Source organism: Helicoverpa armigera, chromosome 18, assembly GCF_030705265.1.
Source record: "Helicoverpa armigera isolate CAAS_96S chromosome 18, ASM3070526v1, whole genome shotgun sequence".
NCBI lineage: Eukaryota > Metazoa > Arthropoda > Insecta > Lepidoptera > Noctuidae > Helicoverpa > Helicoverpa armigera.
Genome location: NC_087137.1, coordinates 3,634,555 through 3,658,887, shown reverse-complemented (window position 1 = coordinate 3,658,887; position 24,333 = coordinate 3,634,555). Strand labels below are relative to the sequence as shown.

At 35.8% G+C, this 24,333-nt stretch overlaps 3 protein-coding genes across 4 annotated transcripts; 2 read left to right on the top strand and 1 right to left on the bottom strand.

Annotated features, from left to right (window-relative positions):
- Nucleotides 1–1,427: 1,427 nt before the first annotated feature.
- Nucleotides 1,428–10,652, top strand: LOC110378096 (carboxypeptidase B). Of its 2 annotated transcripts, XM_049852062.2 has the most exons (10): nucleotides 1,428–1,587; nucleotides 1,704–1,932; nucleotides 4,466–4,590; nucleotides 4,871–5,198; nucleotides 5,277–5,509; nucleotides 8,998–9,158; nucleotides 9,379–9,501; nucleotides 9,573–9,672; nucleotides 9,755–9,901; nucleotides 10,243–10,539. In XM_049852062.2, exons 2-10 carry the CDS (start codon nucleotides 1,740–1,742, stop codon nucleotides 10,522–10,524), a joined length of 1,692 nt encoding a protein of 563 aa, XP_049708019.2. In that variant the 5' UTR covers nucleotides 1,428–1,587; nucleotides 1,704–1,739; the 3' UTR covers nucleotides 10,525–10,539. The 2 variants fall into 2 exon arrangements, with proteins under 2 accessions (XP_049708019.2, XP_063895157.1); XM_064039087.1 differs by lacking the exons at nucleotides 1,428–1,587; nucleotides 1,704–1,932; nucleotides 4,466–4,590; nucleotides 4,871–5,198; nucleotides 5,277–5,509 and adding exons at nucleotides 5,530–6,499; nucleotides 6,572–6,691; nucleotides 7,300–7,488; nucleotides 8,222–8,355 and having other exon boundaries at nucleotides 10,243–10,652.
- Nucleotides 10,653–12,277: 1,625 nt separating this feature from the next.
- LOC110378108 (uncharacterized protein) lies at nucleotides 12,278–24,317 on the bottom strand. Its single transcript, XM_021337217.3, has 5 exons — nucleotides 23,786–24,317; nucleotides 16,791–17,349; nucleotides 16,199–16,714; nucleotides 15,518–15,729; nucleotides 12,278–14,060 (listed from the first exon to the last, which is right to left on the bottom strand). The coding sequence occupies exons 1-5, from the start codon at nucleotides 24,179–24,181 to the stop codon at nucleotides 13,839–13,841; spliced, it is 1,905 nt and encodes a 634-aa protein (XP_021192892.3). The 5' UTR covers nucleotides 24,182–24,317; the 3' UTR covers nucleotides 12,278–13,838.
- Nucleotides 18,354–23,503, top strand: LOC110378110 (carboxypeptidase B). Its single transcript, XM_021337218.3, has 9 exons — nucleotides 18,354–18,514; nucleotides 19,832–20,077; nucleotides 20,157–20,348; nucleotides 20,858–20,991; nucleotides 21,596–21,756; nucleotides 21,839–21,961; nucleotides 22,348–22,444; nucleotides 22,718–22,864; nucleotides 23,078–23,503. Exons 1-9 carry the CDS (start codon nucleotides 18,424–18,426, stop codon nucleotides 23,315–23,317), a joined length of 1,431 nt encoding a protein of 476 aa, XP_021192893.3. The 5' UTR covers nucleotides 18,354–18,423; the 3' UTR covers nucleotides 23,318–23,503.
- Nucleotides 24,318–24,333: the final 16 nt, after the last annotated feature.

Sequence of the window (24,333 nt, the reverse complement as noted above, 5' to 3'; positions counted from 1 at the left end):
ATTGGTCTTGTTTTATTGAGTTCCCTATGTTTGCAAAAAGAGTAGTTTTGTAAATGTTGACCCCTATGTTTGTCTGTATGTGGCACTGAACCTAAAATAATATGAAGTGTCAAAAAAATATGTCCTTAAACATGATAAGCCTTCAGTTAGAAGAAATAAACAAGGCTCTATTAATGTTATTGACACCAACTAACCACGAAAAGGCTGGGTAGGCATGTACCTACCTGTTTTCCATCCTAATACATGTCTCTCTGATACTCTTTTTCTTTTCTGTACCCACTTAAATATAACTTAATTTTTAAGAGCTCTATCTATATATATTTAGTATCTACGTACTCTCACTTACGAGTAGGTACACCTTTCGAATTTATAGATGGTTAACCGTTTTATCTGATATCAACTCTTGTTATAGGTACTGATATTTCGCTCTCTTGAGACCACTTTTAATCAGTTTCGTTTCATTCACGCTCAAATAGCGATACATACATTTTTAATTTGAGTAATTATTCCAAACATTGTAACACGTACCTCGGTAACATTTAGTTATCGTGTCGTTCAAATCAATACCTACATAGGTAAGTGGTAGAGTAGGTTTACCTTAATGAATTTTCATGAGTCATAATATTTTAAGTACATACAATAATTTATAGTTCCGTAATTATAAATTCAGTCAATTCATTAAACTGTCTAGTAGATATAGAAAATGGTATTACATGCCTAATTCATCCTTGCGCTTTTTTGTATTAACTGATGGGAACTCTATTATGTAGGTACGGATCTCAACGCTGAATTGCTGAATCTACATCCAATATTGAGTTATACTTACTTCAATCACAATAATATGCAGCTAGGTACACGGTACACTACACGTATGATAAAGGCTGTAGGCTGTAGGGAAGGTGCCAGATGTCGAGTCAGGAGCGAAATGATACTCCAGGGTGTACAAGGTAGAAACAGGAAAGTTTATTACACACACAAGAAATAAGAAAGTCAGAAGGAATGATACAGAAATAAGATAATAGTCGAGATTAATGAATGGCAATTTGAATTACCCACCATATCCCTAAAAAAATAATTTACTGTTGTTCGTATACTATGCTATTGCTAGTGGTGTAAAAAATCTATTTTATAGAAAAAATTTAACTAGTTTCTTTAATTTTTGTTTTTTCGTCAAAGATTAACCCTTAATTAATCGATCAAATCATATTTGTGAAAAACCGTAACTAACCGAAACAGTGTGAGATTTGCTCCAGCTCTATTAATGTTGCCAAGTAAAGTAAATATAACATACAAAAAAAAAATGAAACGAAGTTATTAATAACATATTTATTATTTCTAAGTTAAGATGTATTTTTTTCAGTGAAATATATATATTTCCAAGTATTTTCTCTCTGTAAATAAATATGTATGTGACCGTTCATTTATTTCAGGCTGGTTACACTGTCTTGGTATGTGATAAGATGGCGTCTGTCGTGTTTCGTTTGATGACCTCGTAAAATATTAGAGATAGTTCTTAGTGTGTGATAGTAATTGTAAATAATAGTAATTTCCAATTTGATTAAGCCTCTATCATAACACTAATCAACTGTAAGTAGCCCGGCCACTTGTTGATAACCACAGTTGTCCTAATACAGGTTTCTGATAACGGCGAAGGAATGGAAGTAAATGTCTTTGTAGGATTAACTGTGATTATTTGGTTGCAGTTGAAAAGAGGCTCTTAAAGTGTTAGTAAGAGGGAAATGTCCGAGGAGACAGAGCGGCATGGCGAGGCGACGTGTGAAGGCGGCGCAGGTGGCGGAGGCTCGAGCCTAGCCCGCGTGTTATTGACCCCGCACCAGCTCGACGCCGCCTCGGCCGACTCGCTCCGCGCCGCGTGGAGAACCCAGGACTTGTACATTGACCATCTCGAAACTTTGAACAAACAGTTGGAAGGTATTTAAGAAAGTTACATCGGCTTGGTAGCGCCAGGTCGGCGACGTTACGACGCACGACCCGCGAGTTGTTATGTTATCTCTATATCGACAATACTTTAACTAAAATTAACTAGTGATACTGTTATGACGCATTGAAATGTTACTGTGATCATGAAAATTGTTTAGTTATAAAACAGAATGTGGTACGGGGTGTATTTAGGTGTTTTAAGTTGTAAAAGGTGAAGACGAAGAAATGGTGTTTTGCTGTGTAAGAGAGGTGCCAGTGGAGTGTTTAGTGGAAGTGCAAATATCGGCACAAGGCCGTGTGATGTCTCCAGATGATGCTGGAGCGGTGTCCATGTTCAGTGGTGTTGCGCTATCCTCGGTAACAGACTATGTTGCCCAGTTGTCCGGTCTTTGCTCACATAAAAAAGTAAATATGTTTTCACACTTCTTTTGCTGTATAGTTAAGATTTTATTTTGTACTTGCTTTATTTATCTCCTGTCTTCAATGATTGTTAATTGTTATTACAAAACATTGTTAACATTATTAACAACATGATGATCTGTAATATATGTTTCTGCTATCAATATAGAACTGTTGATTACTATTTGATCATTCTTTTGCTGTCCTTAATTACGGGCTTATTAGCAGAAGACATATCAAATATTAGTTACAATAGGTAGTCTCTAAAAGAGTGGCAAATAGAAAAGTGTTGCAAATTGATTTGTTAAATTTTAAGCTTATAGTATGTCTATACCTGCCTAATGTTATGTTTGTTGCAAAAAAAACAATATACCTATATATTTTATTTTTCTTGCTAGCTTTATACTAATGCTCTACATTGCTACTCAGCTTTGAGTCATTGCATGTAACTTAACTGAATCATGTCCGTAGCTTTTCAGCAAATATGACTAACATGTCTCATTTTCTGTTTCGAAACTTTTATCTCCAAAATGTTTGAAATAAACATAATAATCTTATTAGAAACTTACTGTCCAGATTTTATGTAAAAATATTTAGTTACACACAATGTAATTTACTAAAATTTAGTATGAATGACAGTATATTATGTATTATACTTTTAATAAGTTTGGATAAGAAAATTAATTGAACTGGGTTGAGGAGGTCAGATAGTCAGTCGCTTCTTGTAAAGCACTGGTACTCAGCTGAATCCGGTTAGACTGGAAGCCAACCCCAACATAGTAGAGAAAAGGCTTGAAGGATGATCAATCAGAAAATTAATAATTAAGAACTAAAAATTTTGATATTTCAAAACAAAGCTGACAAAGTCAGCATTACCTCAATGAATTGATTCATTGATCTTTGTTTAGTTTTTCATCTTAAACTCAACTGAATGCTTACAAGAAATGTTCATGATAAGAAAAAATTATAACATGAAAAATTACTGAAATAGTTAAGATAGGCAGTCGCTCCTTGTAAAATACTGATATGCCACTGCATCCGGTTATACTGGAAGCCAACCCCAACATAGTTGGGAAAAGGCTAGGCAGATGATGTTTATTTATTATGAACATTTATAATAATGATTGTTTAAGTCATGAAAATGTGTAACAGCACGGAATCCTTAAAGTCTTGTTAAAATTTTCAGTGTATCTGGTTGCCTCTAAACCTCCTATGAAACCTAGATACTTTAGTAATGCAGCATAGGGATTTCGGGCCCATCAGTCTTACACATCATCCTTCCATGTTTCTCCGTGATAAGTCTTGTCTGTGCATTTTATAGAGACATTATCATATTTGGAACACATGATAGAGAATAATTACAGTGAGTTGCCTATTCTATAACAATAACTGAACCATTTTCTGTTGTCAAACTGCTAATTTGACCTATGAGCAGCAAGTATACGGCTGGTTATGGTTTGGTTATCGTTATAAATGGTGTAACTCACCCTTTTCATCAGGGTAAATGGTGCTCATTGTTACTTGAAGCTAACATTACAAATATTTATATGTTTATTGACAAATAATGGTATTGTTTGTAATGCTTATGTAGTCTGTTTAACATTTGTTGCTTTCATATCCAAAATAAAATAAATAACAGGAAGCATTGTTCAATTATCAGTTCATTTTTCCAATACTTCATTCTACACAATAAAAATAAATGATAGACTTTTTTCTATAGCTAGATTTTTTATAATTCTTTTGTTAGAAATTGCATATCTAAAAGATTGGATGTTAAAAATATTGTTTTAATTGTTTTATATTATAATTTAGTTAAGGTGTTGTCGATTCAAATATTGTATTCATTTTATGTGAACAAACCACATCAAGTGCATAACATTTTGTTCCAGAGTCACTTTGAGATAACCTTTTATCTTATCAGTTTTATAAATAAAAATATAATGTGCTAGACAAAATGTTATGCATTTACAAATGGGTTACAGGCGATAGGTACCATAAGTAGGTGACAGTTAAATGATGTCAAAACAATACTGTATGATACCAAAGTCCTAAAATCTAATGTTAACTATTATTACTTGTATTTATTTAAAGACTATTTATTAATTGAAATAATTGATGTGTACAGGAAGCCTGGAAAAGGCGAAAGAGGTAGAAGATAGGATAAAACAGCAGTATGCTGAGTCCCAACATAGAGAGAAGGTGTTAGTTAGAAGGCTCGCAGCCAAGGAACAAGAAATACAAGATTATGTAGTGAGTACTCAATTTATTATGCTTGTAGAAATGTAGAAAAATAAATGTGTATCCAAAGATGCTCACTGCAACGGTCTAGTTTTAAGAATATTTATTATAAAAGCCACCATGTACACAAATCTGTCTTTGGCCATTCTAGTTACCTTGGCAGAGAGGCTCCGTTGGCATAAATTCCCAAAGTTGTCAGTACTATGTTGTTCAGAATTTGAACTGTTGACAAAATAAACCAAAAATATGAAATGTTCCTTACTGTTTCTTAGAATACGTTTTTCGTTTTCAGAGTCAAATAACGGAATTAAAGTCTTCCCACGCCAGTCTCAACGGACGACCGACGCTACTCGACCCAGCAGTAAATGTACTAATATTAAGGTTAAAACAAGAACTCACATCAACTAAAGCGAGATTAGAAGAAACACAAAACGAACTTTCAGCATGGAAGTTCACACCAGACTCAAATACCGGCAAGAAACTTATGGCGAAATGCAGGCTGCTACACCAAGAGAACGAGGACCTCGGACGAATGACTTCGAGTGGTCGAATAGCTAAATTAGAAGGCGATCTAGCGTTACAGAAGAGTTTTAGTGAAGAAGTTAAAAAGTCACAATCAGGTGTGTATGAAATAATTTACTCTATTGTTGATTTATTGTTGTGGGACGAGAGAATGACACAAAGTATTGCAATTTCAGAACTGGACGAGTTCTTGCAAGAGCTAGACGAGGATGTGGAGGGCATGCAGAGCACGGTGCTGTTCCTGCAGCAGGAGCTGCGCGCGACGCACGCGACGGTGAACGGCACGCGCGCGGCGTCGCCGGAGAAGCGCGCGTACTCGGGCAGCGACTGCAGCGAGCCGCCCGTCGGCAAGAGGAGGCGCGCCTCCGTGCTGTCGCTCGAGTACAACGAGGACGAGGAGCCGCTCACCGTCACCAACGGCGACGCCGACTAGCGCAGGACCGCGCGGTTCAAATACAGAACACGCTACTTTCATATGAACTAGTGAACTCGTGCTGTCGTATCTATTTAGCCTTACGGCCATTTCGTTGACTCGAAATTGTTATTGATGAATTATTGTGAGTGATCATTGATGTCCAATAAGGTGAAACGCTGGTTCGGTGTCCAATCACTCATTTCAAAACATGTGAGATGCTTGATTATTAGCATATAAAGTGTATTCTTTGAAATCTATGTACTTTCATTAGAAGACATAATAAATAGACTAATATGTGTCATTTCCATTGACGATTAATTGGTGATGATTGTGTCTATCGTGATAATGAGACTAAGGAAACATTTGGTAAAAGCATAGTTTGCGTTTTTATGCACAGCAATGGACCACGTGATCAGATATAATAGTGAATCGTTTTTGACATTGTTTTACACTGAAATATTGAGAATAGACGCTGAGTTGACAATTTTATAATTTATTTATGATAAGTGAATTTATTGTGATACTTATTAGAGACCCAATGATAAATGGAGTAATGCAAAGACTTGTGTTGCGAGGATTTAATGTTTGGTGGCATTTATTTTATTTATATGCCAGAGTATGAAATGATATCGAGCCTGTTGGTAGCAATAATGTATAACACCAAGCCTAATGTTTTAATAATTGACACATTTTTAATAAATTTATGTGAGTTTCAATATGAAATGTTTCTATTTTCAAATTACAATGATTGTATATAGTAATGTTAATAAACATATATAACTTGCATCATCTTTGGCGTATTATTTATGTAAAATAAAATGTACTTATATTATAAAACATTTTCACGATGGCAAACTTTTAGAAACGACACAATCAATATAACTTTTTATCAGAGTAGTAAAATAAACAATAGCATTTATTCAGATGTAATAAATCGATATCAAATGCCTTTTGTAAATGCATATTGGTTTTTCTTCTCCATAGGTAAGTGAAAACGTTGAAAAATTATTAGGAATAATGCTTTGTGATATTGATATAAGTGTTTATAATTACAAGCGGTGACTGTGACGTTCTCGCAAGTGGACAAAGTGACGTATGAAGGTGCTCAAGTATGGCAGACGACGCTGCGGGGCGCCGAGGATGTGCTTCTCATCAAGCGACTCGTTGATAACCAAGGTTTGAACCATTTATCTTGTCTCTAGTATAGAAGCATAGTCGTCAAGGACGTCACCACATCCGTTGACGCAGAAATATAGGTAGCCCGAAGTTGGAATTTAGACTTGAAATAGTTTTATTGAGTACTAGCTTCTGCCAGCTTTTTCACCGACATCCCGTGGGAACCTATGCACGAACTCGGATAGAAAGTAGCGTTCCTGGATGAATGGGCAATCTAACATTGAAATAATTTTCAAATCGGTTTCTGAGATTAGCGCGTTCAAGGAAACAAACATTTACGCACACATTTCAATATTCGATGTAGACAGCATGACCACGACGAATTACTTACGTTACCTACATGATTATGCTACCATAATCATGCACCCACAAAAGTTACAAGGTATTCATGGTATGTAGGAATGAGTTAAAAATACAATAACACGCATGAATATGGTATCTTGAGCCCCTAGCTGTAAGTGCAGTACCTACTCGTCAAATTAGTTTGCCCATGTGAAGTAGGCTATTAGCCTTGCGCAGTGGCATTTTGTTCACACATTTTGGCAATCTGGAAGTAGACCCAACTTCGCAGCGGTAGAGAACTTAACCAAGATTTTATATGACACCAGATATATCAATCTGGAACCTGCGTCCAACGAGGGCGGACTTCCTAGTGCGCGCTCAGCACAAGGTGAAGGTATACCGTCAGATGACTGCCCGTAACCTGAGCCATACTGTGCTCATCATGGACGTACAGCGGAGGATTGACACACAGCCGGTCGCGAATACGCTATGGACTGAAAATACACTGAGAATCGGTAACAACTATGATTATCTGCTCCTCTCAGTTTCACCCACAACTCGAAGAAACTTAGGTACCTACCTACTTCCGTGTCCGGATAAAAAGTAGCTTTTGTGTTGTGTGTACGTATGTGTAAGTTGAAAGACTGCCAGGTTTCATCAAAATCCGTCCAGTTGTTTTTAAGTGGAAGAGTTTCAAACTCAAGAAAGTAGAAAAAAAAATAGAATCAATAGCTAAGGGTAGGCGAGTAGGTAGGTCCGTTTGCTTTATTGAAAGCAGATTCGTGAATATGTATGAGGACCAATCGGTCTACTTATTAATAACAAGTTTGTGGAGAGTGGATGTCCGAATGTCAATAAGATAGGTAGGTAGGTACACTTCACGGGCCTACCTACCTTCATAGGTACCTACCTAACTGGGTTTGATGGTACTTCCATATATGGTAGATACTGAATTCATACATCATCAACCAGCATTTCTTTCACTATAGGTAGGTAAACAAGTATTGGATCCTACTTATCTGAAACAAAAATCCAAATAACATGCAGATTGCATTCCTTTGTGTATGACGGCAAACGTTCATGCAAGAATTACATAATATAATCGGCGTGGTACCAAGGTATGTACCTAACTATGCAATGCCAATACCTACCTTGTTGACTGCCAATCTGAGGTTCATTCTCCATGTAGGTCAAAAAGAGGTCAAGAACAATATTATTACCACTAAAACTACCTATCTTTAACCATAGGTCACCGTCTCTCCTGGAAGAAATACCCGACTTTAAATATCATTGAAGAGTATTACAATTTCTTGGCAGAAGACTACTCTTCGATTTGTAGAGTGCAATCTATTGGAACCACTGCCGAGAACAGAACAATAAAGGTAAGCAGCAGTTTCAGTCATGTAGCAATTATGTAAACATGAAAAAACTCATTTAAAGGAAAATATATGAAGGCGTTTTCACTGAGGGTATAGGCAGACATGTAGGTACTTTATACTATGGACTTACCAAACTTAATTAGGTACGCTAAAAGACGTGGCTTAAGCTGTAGACTTCCAACCCTGAATTGAATTAATACATTTTTCAAGAAGTTATCTTTTGAACAGTTGCTAAATAAGGTTCGGGAGTTCAGATGGCTGATGGATGACCCCAACCCAGTTAGAAAAAGGCAAGGCTGGTAGTTACTTTTGTTATAGAAGTGTGAATGTAGTTGTAGCAGTTGATAAAAGGAGGAAAGTCAACAGTATACATTATATCTACGTTCATCTAAATGCGGGCTTTCCCTCCATTTCATAGATCTAAGTCAAGGTTTAATTTTATTACAAAGAAAGGTCTTCATTATTTCATGGAACAATGTGTGCTTATGCAGGCTCTGTAATGTCTACCTATACCAACTTAAAGTGTCCCTCCAGTGTTCCATGCAGGTACCCAAGATTCATCCAGGAGTGTGTCCTTTATTCATCTATGTTATAATTATAATGAAGGAAGTGAGTAATACGATCTAATTATGTTCCCTTTTCTAGATGATCAACATAACAAATGGTAACCCTAACAACCAGATAATATTGATAACTGGAGGGCAACACGCTCGGGAATGGGCCTCCGTCACATCAGCGCTTTACGTACTGCATAATATCATCACCAAGTTTGATAAGCAAAAGAGTTATGTGAGAAACAAAAACTGGTAAGAATGATTTGCTCATAATCTTAGGTAACCAGGGAAAGTGTAGAAAACGTAACGAAAAACAGCCTGGGTTCAAGAAAGAAGTCTCTAGAAAGGAAAACTAAAAATGAAAAGCCCAGCAAATCAGGTATAAGAAGAGGGATTTCAATTTAATATTAAGTTGTTCATTAACAAAAAAAACTTCCATTATTTTTGTGCTATAATGCCCTTCTGCCTCCAGGTTAATAATTCCAGTGGTGAACCCCGATGGCTATGTATACTCTCACACGGTGGACAGGCTCTGGCGAAAGAATCGGCGGAAATTCATGTACTGTGTAGGAGTCGATGTTAACAGGAACTTTGCGTAAGGAATACCAGATTTATATGGGAAGCCTTTCATAAAATTTGGAGGTTTTAATCACTGATTTTTTTCAGTACTGACTGGGGTATCGCCGGCATTACTGAAAATAACGAGTGTAAGACCACTTATTCCGGACCTTATCCTTTTTCTGAAGCAGAAAGTGTGGCTTTACGCGTAAGTTATGTAAAAAAAAGATTAAATAGAGAGTTTTAACACTTATTTACAATAACGTTTACATATTAACATTTTGTTGCAGGACCTGATAAAGTCGTTGGTGCCAAAACCCATCGCCATAGTGGATTTTCATTCATACGGCAAACTGATTTTGTTCCCTTGGAGCGCAAGACCCCAGGCCACGCCAAACCTCCAGTTGCACCGGCAAACAGCTGACTTAATGACCAATGTAACTACACCTATACATTTATTATTTTCTTTAGATTTAACCCAGTTGCTTGCGAAAAGCTATGGTCAGAAGCTAAGGCTGATCTAAAGAGTACCATCCTACATAAGCATTCGTTATTATGAGAGCAATTTAAGGCAATATGTAGGAAAGTACTTATTATACATCTCACTCACATTGTGATTGCTTTCCATTTTGCAATCACATACCAAAATACTGTTGAATGTAGTGATCTCAGAAGTTCCATCGTTCTTGATCGATTTTTACAGGGTTTGTGACCGCGAGGCAGCAATAAATGTACCTATAGAGTTCTTAATCTTATATAAGATTTTGTCTCGTTTCAGTCAATGTATAAATCAACGAAACAGAACTACACACTCGGAGCAACATACCATACAGTGTACCCAGCCACAGGGACATTCCTAGACTGGGCTTATTCAACGGGGGTGGCCCACACCTACGTCATCGAAAGCAGAGACAAGGGCGAACTAGGGTTTTTGTTACCACCTGAGGAAATTGAAGATACGGGGAAAGAACTGTATGCTGCTGTGCGCGCCTTGGCTAAAACTATCAAATGCTCAGAAGAGGCAAGTCAGAATAAAAGTGACAATGAAACTTGGTTCTGACGACATAATACATGCATCTCCAATAGTTATATCTCATATGCTATAATTAGCAATCTTCACTGTTATTTTTAGGTTTTACAAATATGGTTTACTAATTATTTTTTAAACTATTATAGTGCTTATAGCAACGTAGGTTGTTGCTAATTACTTCTCTATTTTTGAAATTAACATCTTTAAATAATAATAAAAACTACTTTTAATTGATTTGGGCAGTTTAATTTTATTCTAATTTGTATCATCATTTATCATTAGCATCCTCATTTATCATGTAGCTAGATATTTAGGTATTCGTACGTGTATTAGGATTTTAAAATACGTAGACATCGTAGAATTCAGAAAACCTGATCTAAACTCATGCGTTACAAACCAATAGAATTCGTATGAAAATAAAATGGGCGTGATACACCATTGAGAGAGGTCCAAAGAAATTTCGGAAGGCACCAAGGAGTTAAGGAGTTTGAGCATCATTCAATAAGTACCTACAGTCCCTAGTTATCATAGTTTATCTTACCGTTGGAAACCTGCGTCTAGCTGCTAATCTAATTATGCCTCGAGAGAAACTGCAGTTAAGATGCAAAGCAGTGAAATGTGGCTATTGCATGCTAAGGCACATTTAACACTTTCTTTATCGACAGCATATTTTTAATGGAAACATGTCTGTACATGGCCTTAATAGTTTCATATTTTAGTGAAAGCTTAGAACATGTTAGTAGGTACCTACTTAACAACAGGGAGGTATAGGTATATTTTCTGACCAACATTATTTGGCATTTTAAATAGTCTCTGCAAAACCATATTATCATGTCATCAATAGGGACATCCGAGAGTGAATGAGTATTGCCAGCATCGAAAACTTGTTTCGTTTGGCACCTGACAGGAATAAATCGGTAAGTATTGAATAAAACAAATCTTTACACAAATATACTTATTTATTAATTTCACAATAACGAAGGCACCACAATTCTGACTGGCCGTTTCGGTGGGTTAAAACGAAAAGCTTTTAAAAACACTCACAAAAATATGACTAGAATTTTTCATTACACGGAAACCTAGTTTCTGAGTATACATAAATAAGTATTAGGTACACTAAATCTAAGTAACTATATACTAGTGTGCGTTATCTAATTATACATTAACAACCAACAATCACAATAATCTTAAGTAGACACTTCTGTAGGCACTCTAAGCTTCCTTAAAACTAATAACGTGGTCCCAGTGAATAAACTAGTACTAATAACTACTAGTAAGTATGATCGAAATACCTTGACATTGTTTCATACAAAACATCATACACTCATCAACGTGCATCTGAAATTATTTATTCATCAAGTTTTAATGACAATTGAATTGTTTGTTCGCTTATTTAATCTTTAAAGATACGTTTCCATTCTGCAAGTAGGTAGGTAAGTAGTTCACATTTGAAGTTAAACAAAATTGAGTCCAGCCTTCTCAGATTATCTCTAGCAGACAAGCGGATACAAAAGATGTAAAAAATATGTTCTGATCTTTTCGGTAGGTAACCACCATCTATTTGCACTTTGAAAACAGAGATTTTGCAATATTACAGACACTCTAAGTCTCCAATTTTATTATTCTTTTCATATATACTTATCGCAAGCAAAATATGATTTTTTATTCTGTTTTCTTTTTTTATATGTATAGTAAAGAGTATATAAAATATCTTGCAGTTAACCTACTCGCAGGGAGACGTAACTTTAAAAACATCGCTGGCCTTCTTTCTCATCTCGTATACACAGTTTTTAAAATAAATAAGAATAATTTATTGTTTAGAAATAAATAAATAAATATTACATACCTTAGCATTCTATTCCTATGTTCATCGAAAAGATTTTACGCGCCATCATCATTTCAGTTTAATAATAACTATAACTATGTATTCTTATCACAAGTAGGTACTACATGTAATTATTAATGTCGATTTTTGGTGTTATATTATATGAGACACAAGGCACATGAGCACTTTTTCCAACACTATTTTAAATGCTAACATACTGTAAAAGCAACGACAATATTCCACTACTTATAAAAATACCTTAACCCGCTTCTTATCCCAACATTAAAATTTCCCTCCCTCGAAAAGTCTCGAAAATATGATATCATTCCTTTACACTAGACTAACAGAAGATTTCAATAGCCTATCTCTAGTAAGGCAATCAACAGATACGATAGGTTATTGAAATCCACAATAAATAGTTTACATTAACCTAGTGACAATATTACTAATTTATATTTCTTGTGGCAGTGGACACGAATTAGACCGTATCGGTGATCGGTTTTGTTTCCAATTGCCTTTTACTTTACATAATTTTGTGTCTTCATTAATTTGAAACCAAACTTCTATTTCGACTGTCGACTTTTGCTCTGGCTGCTACCACAGTGTATTCACAATTCGTACCTAAACCTGCGTTTCCATGGTGCGAACAAATGTATAGTACCTATTTATACTAATTTCCGCCAAAGCGTTACTCCGTGCACCAGAATAAAAAGGAGCCTATAGCCTTCCTCGATAAATGGGATATCAAACAATGAAAGTATTATTCAAATCGTAGGTTCCTGAGATTCTCGCGCACTCTTCAGCTTTATAATCCCTATTAGTAGTAAATATAGATAGGCAGGTGGAGTTCGATAGAGATCGAGAACATTTTGAAGTAACATAAGTATAAGAAGTTAAAAGATAGATAGACGATAGTTGAAAATATGATGCCAATTGCTGCCACTGTCACCATAACGCAAGTTAAATGGTAGGTACCTATATCTGCATGAATAATTTCGATGTAAACGATCAAGAATAAGGCGATTGACCGATCTGCCAAGCTTGTTAAATCACCTTAATTTACCGTAACAGTAACAGTGTAAAATTATCCTAATTTGTGTCAATTGACGGTTTGTGCATAGCGTAAACTAATCAAAGAAATGCTTACGTAACAAAAACTTAGATTGTAAAAAAGTGCGCTTTGTATCACAACGTTCTCTATTGTACCTACCTATATTTCATTTATATTAGCTTTGAAATAGTATATTTTTTTGGAACTACAACATACCTTACTATGTTAGTATATTGCGGAATACTGTAAATTTTCTTTATTTTTTGACAATGGAATGTTCAATATTATATCACATAAGAAAAAATCTGCTCCAAAATCACAACACCAACCCTTGTGTCATAGACCCTAAAGCAGAAATAAGAAGTTGTAAATACAGTATCTCATTATAAAGATGCTACCGATGCACCACAAATCAACGAAAACCATTCTTCGAAATTCGAAACGAAAAAGAAACAAATCAGACTAACCTTAACGGTCCCTCCTACTCTTAGTACTATTATTGTCACCTCCAGCCATCACATCGTCTTTCACGCCAGCCTGGTACTTCACAAGCTTGTCGTCTGCAGTTCGCAGGCGCTCCTGAAGAATTTCCACTGTCCTGTTGAGGAGTTTAATCTCCTCTTGAAGTGGGTACACTTGCATGTTCATCTGCATCAACTCCTTTTCATGAGCCACTTGTAGAGTGTGGAGCTGTGAAGAAAATATTTGGTAACCTATAGTTGTGGACGTAAATATAAATTTGAGATAACATTAGAAGGAACCATATTTATTAGCTGGTTTCTTGAACAGGAATAAAGGAAAGCATTAAAGTTGTATGTAAATACGTGTTATAGTCTAGGTACTATTCAAGGGTAAGAAAAACTAAATAAGATAAGTTCCTTTAGAACTCTTTGGTGCAAAGGTAAAGATGCTAATTGAATGACGTGGATTGTCAGTGAACTTGGGCCTAAATGAATTGACATTCACCTACCAAACATTTACTTTAGTAACGAGGTGATTGAACGCCCAATTTTGAGACCGGACAACCTTATTACCTGACCCTATCTTGACGAGATATCATATGATAACTATCTAAATCAATCATCACGTCACGCCGTAAAATCCAAAGTCAACATCAACTGTCTGGGCTTTTCCTAACTAAAATGTTGGAGTTGGCTTCCAGTTTAATCCCATCGGATTCAGCAGATCGGATCGGATCAGCTGAGTAGGTTACATGGAGCGACTGCCTATCTGAACCCCTCAATACAGTTTCCCGACAGATGCCCTCTGATAAGATTGGTCATCAGACTTTCCGAGTTCTTGCCTATTTGTAAATTAATTGTAATTTTCAATTGTGTAAAAAATAAATAACACGTATGTTATTTCCCATGTTTTCGCTCTTATCTAAACTCAGTAAATACGAGTCGTACAGAGTAAAGGTGGCTAGTTTTAAATTAAAATCTTACGTACAAGTATATTAAAGTGAAGTCAGAATCAACATCAGTGCCTATTTTTATTATTTTATCTACGTATCATTATAATATTACCTATTCAATTTGGTTACGCATTGACCAACCGTGCAGAAAGTTTGCGGTGAAAATTTTATTTCCAACACTCATAGCGTCATTGTATTATATTAATTTAGTATTTTATTGTGGAAACTATTTACTACATAACTACACTATCTATGAGAGTACAAATCATTTATAACATAACGTCCGGTTTTCATATTGTGACTTTTATGCTTTGTAACTTTATAATAATAGGATCTACTTACAGATGTGTTGTGAAATTGATACTCTTTTTAATTCATTATATCAAATGATTTAAAGTAGATATTTATGTACTACAAGTGGTTTTTTTTTTAAAGTTAACCGATAGTTTACTGCGTCGGATCTTCGATTCCGAGAAATTGTGTTGAATATATTGATACGAGTCATGTAATCCGGTGAGTCATTCAGTAACGCATAAAGAATAACAGCTTACCTTTCAAGTTGACGCTTTGGCGTGATGGCTTCACCTTTTCTATCAATTCACTAAACTGTGATCTACATAGTTTGACCAAATAATTCCCAACGGAAATGGAAAGAACAATTTGGAGCGGTACTACAACTTACATACCTCCACAAATTAAAAACTCTTTTGCCAAAAAATCTAAACTAACTTACATCCTGAATCCTCTTTTTCTTCAGCAATATGAATTCCTCGTTCGTACGCTTGAGTGAGTCTAGCAACGAGTTACGTTCCTGCATCAACACTTCCTTTTGCTTCTTTATTTCCGTTAGTTCGGCTTCCATTTCCGTGTTCATCCTTGCCAATATATTCTCCGTCGATTTCGTTTTGTTCACTGTTTTCTTGTGTGGATTCAGATGTAGCAAGACTGAAATAAATATTTAAGTTGGCTTTAATAATGAAAATACATCATATGCTAGAACGTCATCTTATTCCAGCAACATATTTGTGACCCCAAACGAATCAAATCCTGCGATGATTATCATGTTACAAGAAATAAAATAATCCTGAGGAAATAAGAATGATTTACTGTCAACATCTAATTTATGACTCTACTAGAACTGAATGTTCAAGTAAATGTACGTTTTCTACTAATTTCGGTACCCACAGCTAATGTTTTATATGCCAATGATGTCACGCGAAAATCACACGTAAGCAATACAGTTGAAGTGTCGGTAATTTATTGTATGTAAATTAAACCAAAGTGGTTCCACGAAATGCAAAAGTGAAATGGTATTTGTATGTCTCTTGTTTGTCAACAAAAAAAGGAAACTTAAAGCTGTGTTAGAAGCCATCAAGACAATACGAGTGTGCCTCGAATTTATGAGCTCACGTACCTTCTTTTTCCTTTTGTAGATTACGCAAATTTTTCTTAAGCTCCTCAGTTTCCCTGTTGATCTTAGCGATAGTACGTTGCTTGCCAGTCAGTTCAGTTTGCAAACCTTTTATTGTAGCTACTAAGTAGCTGTCCTCCTTCAATCTATTCAAAATTAGAGCTGAATTCTGTGACAATCTACTAACCGCCGACGATGCCCTATCTGGTTTTATAAATGTTTGCGTAGCTGTTGAAACTTTATTCTTAGCAGATGTTTGAGTAGCCGCATCGGTTAGCTGTGATTTATTCAATTTGCTTTTCAATTCAGTGTTAACTTTCCGATCATCCATAAGTTGCCTCTCAACGTCTATTATGTGACACTCGTATTTCTGCTTCATGTCAGTAAACTTTTCTTGTAACGTCAGTAATATTCCTTGAAAGTGGTCCTCTTTATCTTTTAGCTCTTGTTCTAATCTAGCAATACGTTCTTCTAATAGTTTTTTCTTATTATCCTCGACTGTTGAAGATTTTGCGGCCACTGCAACATTGTGTGAAATTATTAATCGATGAACTATAATAATAAAAGTTTGCATTGATTTTAAATGAATACTCGCCTATCAAAGCAGATACAGAATCTGGATGCTTTCGCTTCAATATCATCTCCATTTCTTTGACTTGTCTTTGAAGATCATGTATGATCACAACGTCCTTTTCGTGCAGTATATTCAAATTTTTCCTGTCATTCCGTTCCTTTTGTAATTCTACCAGTATTTTGTTCTCATTTTCCTTAATAGATTTTAATTCCGTAGTTCTGAGATCGTATTCTTTGCTTAGTCTACCTAAAAATTTTTCGCATTCCGCTAACTTTAAATCAACCATGTGTTTGTCTTCAGTGACTTGCTCTAACTTCTTCCTTAAAGCTTTATTATCATCATTTAGTTTTACATTCGTAATTTCTAAGCTTTTTGCTCTTTCTGTTGTATCTTTCAATTCCTCAAGCACGTTATCATGTCTACAATTTAATGTTTTTTTAGGTGAATTCGTAACAGATTTCACAACTTTATATGGTTCCCGTTTCTTGGAATCGATGACACCCGCGGAGAAAGGCCTCAACTTTGGCTTACGTCGTATTTCAGTGTTTTCCTTAGCATTCTGTTTAGCATACTGGTTAACCTACAAACATGTTTTAAGATTACTACAAATACAAGTACTAAGTTTCTCAGCTTTCTTATCTTTATTAATTAGATAGGCGAATGCTACTAAGATCTATAACCTCAGGTTTTCGAAGGCAAAACTTGTATAGCTTTCATATTTCGTGCATCTTAACCAGCGTGAGGCTTAGTCTCACGCTAATGAACTAAGCTCAACGAAGCAGTAAGAGCCGCGAAAAGAGCGTTAGGTGACTAAATCGATAACAAAGTGTTTACAGTAAACAAAGTTTGTCATCAGAGTTAAATAACTGCAACTTGGAGGCAATGACCGCGCATGGCGCCCGCGCACCTCCGAGAAAAGTTGTCAGTCTGGTTCCAAACAAATACTGTACTTATAAGCGACGTGACGCATTTTTTGTAAACACGCCAGTATCGTTATTTTTAACATTGCGATCCAAAAATGTAAAAGCTTTTGAACATTAAATTGAAACTATCGGTAATATACATTTTGATATTTTATGTGAAATCACACTGGTAGAAGGTACTTAATTATGCAATTAAGTTTAGAAAATTCCGCTTTATTGAACTTCATCGAAGGATTAACCTAACTAACGGGTACAAATTATCCCGATAATGATGGTCCCAAGTCCCAACTTGGGTTGGGTTTGGGATTCAAGTTACTGTGTAGACACATATATTTAGACACATAATTATTAAATCTACACTGTTGTAATTTAGATCACAATATTAATGTAATGCAATAAAATGCTAGTTTTTTATGAGCAATCTTTTTATTTTAAGAGTCTGCACAGTCATGAAGTTAAAATCAAACGAAACTTTTGGGAGCAATGACATTTTTCATGCCTACATCGATACTAAAAATCTGCAACAAATTACGAGATCACAATTCACAGAAACAAAATCTTAGTCACTAGCACACCATTAACTCTTCAATGTTATGGAATCATCAAGTTAATTTCGTATAGCAAGCTATCAATACCGGCAGCTTGTTTATCGGAGCTTAAAAGAGGCAATCGATGTGCGCAAACGCATCAGTGTGATCACCTGCGGCAGAGCGCCCGCACCGTCAGTAGCAATGGGGTCCTTGATGAAGACGGTCGTGCTCCTGTGCGTCATATCCTCGGTGTTATGTACGCCGTTCATCAATAAGCTACAGCCAGGACAAGGTATGGAAATAATTTATTGATTTTGATTGGTTCAATTCAAATTAATGAGCAGAAAATCGATTACCAAATTGATATTGATCCAGTTCTTTCGGTTCTACTTAACGGTGCACTCAAAAATGTTGTGCTTTCTTTTTTATTATAAACCAAACCTAGTTCATTAGTCACATTATTTTTTTGTTTGAGTATTACAATAACATTTTTTTCTATAAAAATTGATCTAAATTATTTATTTTACTACTCTTTACATTTTCGCATCTATAACGTTCAAAAACATAGAAAACGAATGAATACAAAATAAACACAAATTCAACGTTCATTATTCCACATAGTTCATCTCAATTCAGTGCGCGATGTCGCCTTCGAGATGCGTGATCGAAATAAAATATCGAAAGTCGCGGAAACCCTTGGTCAGGTTCAGTTCAAGTTCGACATCACATACAGAACCGTTAGACCGGGCAAGATCGGACCAGTCGCGAATGGAAAACAAGCCGTGGCCAGAGAAAGTCATTAAACATGTCACGGGAGACACGAGCCTTGCATTTTAATATATTCTATTATCAATTCGCTCTGTGTCGCTATCGATACTTCAAAACTTAACACAGTGTGTGAACGTTCGTATCCGCTATAAATCAATAAAGAAATCACTTCATTAACTCCTTATGCTCGCTTGAAGTAAAAGTAGTTCTTTTATTTTAATATAGCAAGATTAGAAATTTTAATGTAAATAAAACAGTTGTAGCTCTGTAATGGGACTGGATTCCTCAATTTCCTCCCTTTAGATACAAAGTCTTATGTTTGTACACAATGTATTTAAATAAATTCTGCATTCTAACAGGAAAACTGAATAATATTTTCTTTGTGATTCATCAAAATCGATCGTGTTTAGTTTTTGTTGCCATCGATTGCCTGCAATGCTATTAGGTTCTGTGTTGCTTTTAAAATATTTTAAAGCGAAGCTCGAATTGACCTTGTTTCTAATGCTAGCATTTTTATCATTCATTCCCATGGAGAATAAAAATGCTAATCATAATATTGTTTTAAAACAATGCTCATCAGAACCCAGTCACATATAAAATAAGGCCATGAAAAAACAAAAGGATACGTTATCTAACAATCTAAACACATCTAAAAAGCGTGCATACAAAGCAAAAAAACATACATTAGTGCAATTTTACTGGTCGTTAGGTACAAATGAAACATAAGAGACAATGATGATACATAATAAGTCACGATTCCAAATCAATTAGACGCAATAATGCAGACATAATCGTAATTATCGCTGATATGAATGACCTACTCACAAACAACTTGTTTCAGAATGGCCTACTCGTAGCTCAGTTAAACAACCGTATCATCAATTCGATGAGATTGAAAATGGGACAATATCAGACACAGTTGCTACTGAAGTCGTAGCTCAGGAAGAAAAGGCGCCTGAAAACAATAAACCTAAGGTTAAAGAAGATGACGCAGAGAGAATAGACTACAGCGGAGCCCAAGTTTGGAAAGTATCAACAAAGAAATCAAACGCACACCGTGTTATTAATCAACTCGCGTCCGAGAAACGTAAGCTAAATTCTTTATCCACGACCATTGAAAACCTGTCTTACATTGAATGTGTTTCAAAATTGAATCTTTGTTTTAGTCATAGCATCATGGGGAGGCAACCACACATCAATAGACATTCTTGTGAAACCGAAAGCCGTAGAAAACGTAACTGCAACCCTAAAAAATAAGGATATTGCGTATTACATCATGATTGAAGACCTGCAACAAAGAATCGACGAGGAAAATCCACCCTTAGATGAAAATGAACTGGAGTTGCAAGACAGACGAGGTTCGTATTACTAATGGAAAATTCCCTTCAAGCTTCTGAAGATCGATTAACAATATTCCAAGGGTCGATGTAATTTTGTTCCAGCAAGAGCTTACAATTTTTGGCGTTACAGGGAATCTCATCGCCGACTAGGTTTCATTAGTGCCTACATGGGGTACAATTCTCTCAACCTTCCCATGGAGTATTGGCCAAATGCAAATTGGGGTTCGTTGTTGTTGTTCGGCACCGAATCTGTTGTTATGCACTGTCTTTGTTTTAATATATTCACACGTGTCTTTATCTAACTTTTGGATCTGGATTGTGTCAATTAACATTTTTATTAATTAAAAAGTTGCTAACAATTCAAAGACTGATAGATTTTTTTTCGGAACGTTATTTTGTCACTAATCCGGAAGCAAGAGAACTGTGAAATTGGGAGCATCGTGTGATTAAAAAGAAATTAAGAATGATGGTAGAGGTTGAGATGAAATAGTTTTTAACGATTACTTTAATTCAGTATCTCATTTCAGGTCATCGCATGACATGGAAGCAGTATCATAGACTGGAAGATATTCACGGTTTTTTGGACTACTTGGCAAAAACGTATCCTTCAATCGTTAGCGTCAATAGTATAGGAAAATCTCACGAAGGCCGCGACCTCAAGGTAAATGTGGTTAAAAATGGTTATTGCCTTGAAACAAATGCTTCGTCACATAACTTTTATTTGAATTATAACTTATTTTCCCTTAAATGGATTTAAATTATGACTGTATCGTAAAACAGGAAGGTTTGTATGAACATTACCGCGCTTTTCACACATTATTGTTGGCATGACGGAACATCAATCACCTCAATTTGCGATATTGGCCATTATTGTGATGCCTTATGAGTTTATGACATGCAACCATATCTATAAAGGAACGAATTTGATTGACAAAATAACTTGGAGTTTGCACTACTTTTTACACGCTATGTGAATGCAGTGTTAATAAGTTGATGTGTGAAAATGTATTGAACTACCTAAGAATCACGACAATATGCTTATTATAAGACAATTCGAGTTTAATTAACTAATTTTGGAGGTCTAGACGACCTGGCATGTTGATTGACGAACGAGCAGTACCTATGTACATACTTCCGTGCCACCATATTTTTTACTTCCAACTTCTACATGTCTCTTTGCATAAAATTAAGGATGCACGCAGAATCGCTCTTTCTTAGCCCAATCAAAGGATTAGTCACTCACTCAACACTAATTGTTGTTCCAGGTATTACGCATTTCAGACGGCAAAAAGACTAACAAAGCAGTGTTTATTGACGGCGGCATCCATGCGCGTGAGTGGATCAGTCCTGCTGTCGTCACATACTTCATTAACCAATTTGCCGAAAACTTTGATGTCGAATCTGACGACATTAGGAACATCGACTGGTAAGATGAATAACAATAATTAATAGATTAAAAAAAACGGAAGATGTCTTGTACATTTTTTTATGTCGATTATATTTTATAGGTACTTCTTACCGGTTGTGAATCCAGACGGTTACGAATATACGCACAAGACGGACCGTCTCTGGCGTAAGAACAGGAGAGGATTTGGTGGCTGTGCCGGCGCAGATCTCAACAGAAACTTTGGGTAAATAATTTTCTAGTCTGGCCGACAAAGTTACGTGCCGGGCCAAGGCTAACTATAAACTATAAACCTCAGCAAACTAAACGACGTGCTTACTTTAAATAATGACAAAAGTTTTGCTTTGTGATAATTTCGTTATGTCACGGAAACGGTGTGCGGTAGGTAATAGACACCTAAATTAGAGTAACTTATTATTTATGTATAAGTAGCGGTAATTTTATTGGTGCGGACTATAAACCTTGCCGTTCAGCAAGCTTGGCACGGGGTTGCACCACCATTCGTCGTATTAGGATTTCGATAGATTCCAGGCTAGGCTTGGTTGAGAAGATGAAAGGTACCTATATAAGGGGCAGAAGCAGTTGTATAACTGAAAACATTTCTGTTAACAGATATCAGTGGGGTGGTAAAGGAGCGTCAAGATATCCGTGCAGTGAAATCTACCGCGGAAGCGGGCCATTCTCTGAACCAGAATCTAAAGCTATTGCTGTAAGTGCTAGAATTTTTTTATTTGCAATTTTTAGTCTAATAATCCTAAGGCTCCAGTTCGGATTGCAACTTTTCATTAGTAGCATAAAGAAGTCTCGAAAAATTAAAACCTTGCATAGCTCTAACGTTGCATAAACTAAAAAGATAACTAGGTAATGAAATTGAATGCAATTAAGGTTAATGACAATGCAATTTCACTCCCAACAGACTCCAGACAGCCACACCTTCTTCACATAAGTAATATTGCTAATGGCATGACTATTTTTTCCACAGCAATTCTTTAAAAGCACTGGGGCAGACTTCTCCGCATACTTGACATACCATAGTTATGGACAGTACTTGCTCTACCCATGGGGCTATGACAATGCATTGCCACCAGACCACAAGAACCTTGAAACTGTGGGCAAGATGATGGCTCAGGTAAGACCATCATAATGATTATGTAAAATCCTATGAAACTTTTAAAAATGCAATATATTATTAAATAGTTCTGTGAGTATTTGATGGAAATGTTCCTAACATACTTCTCTACATGAACTATCTTATCAGAATCTTATCTCAAGTGGCCACTTGGCCTTTTTTTTTTAAAGACGAAATTTTACTATGGACCTTCAAAAATCTTTTTTCTTCCAGGCCATACAAAAGACCGGAGGATCAGAATACAAAGTGGGTTCATCAAGCGGGCTGCTTTATCCAGCTGCTGGTGGCTCAGACGACTGGGCCAAATCATTAAACATCAAGTACACTTACACAATTGAATTGAGCGACACTGGCCGCTATGGCTTTGTGTTGCCAGCGTCATACATTGAGCCCGTTGCTAGGGAAAACTTAGCTGGCTTAAGAGTTCTAGCAAGCCAAGTGAACAAAGAGTAATATTAATTAGCCTAAGTAAAAATATATTATTTATTTTAAGTTAGCATTCCTAATCATGACATGAATGTACAAATGATACTTAAGTTGTCCTTTTAAAAGATGGGACCTTTGAAAATGTACTAAAAAAGATGAATATAAGACTGTTCAGCAGTAATATTTAATTAAATAAATGTCTATGAAATCTTTTGTTTTTCTTTAAAATAACCTGACCATTCCATGGATGGATGAACCTTAATATGATTGATATAACATAATTTAAAATTACTAAATATTTATTGCTGCCACTAATTCCTGCAGGTTTTGCCCCTACCCTTGAATGAAGCCATGCTTCTAAGAACTATAATATTTAAACATAGGTTGCCATAGGAGCTCCAAATACTTCATGGTTGGTGGGCCATCATAAGAAAACCAACAATGTATGTTAACAAAACTATATAGTTGACTACTTATATAAAAAGAATTACTTACCTTAGTATTATTATCCTTATTATGGTCCCTATCCTCGTCAGTCTCATGAGGTTTTGTTACTTTAATTTGAGGAATAGCACCAGATTCACTTTTGTTAGGACTGCCAGCATTCAGTGCCGCCGCTACAGGGCTACTTTTTAACAAATTCTCAGTCTCCTGCGCCATTTCTTCTGCCCTTTTGAGAATAAGTCCAACATCATCAATATCTTCACTCAACACTTTTTCTGACTTATTAGCGGCAGACAGTTTCTTAATTTCATTGAATATCATTTTAATTTCTTCATCACTATCCTTGTAGGCTTCACAAGTCTTTTCGAAATGCAAAAATTCTTTGGTCGACATGCTGTTATCGTTCGATCCTGCATCTTGAGTTAGAGTAACTAAACTCTGTGCCATGGCGTTTCCAAATCAGAGAACTATGTAACAAATAAAAGCGTCCAATGGAATCGAAGTTTTAATAAATTATGTGCCAAATTCTTCGATTATTTTTCCTTTCAAATACAATTTCCGTTGCTAGGCAACAACTTAACCATAGACGATGGAAAATT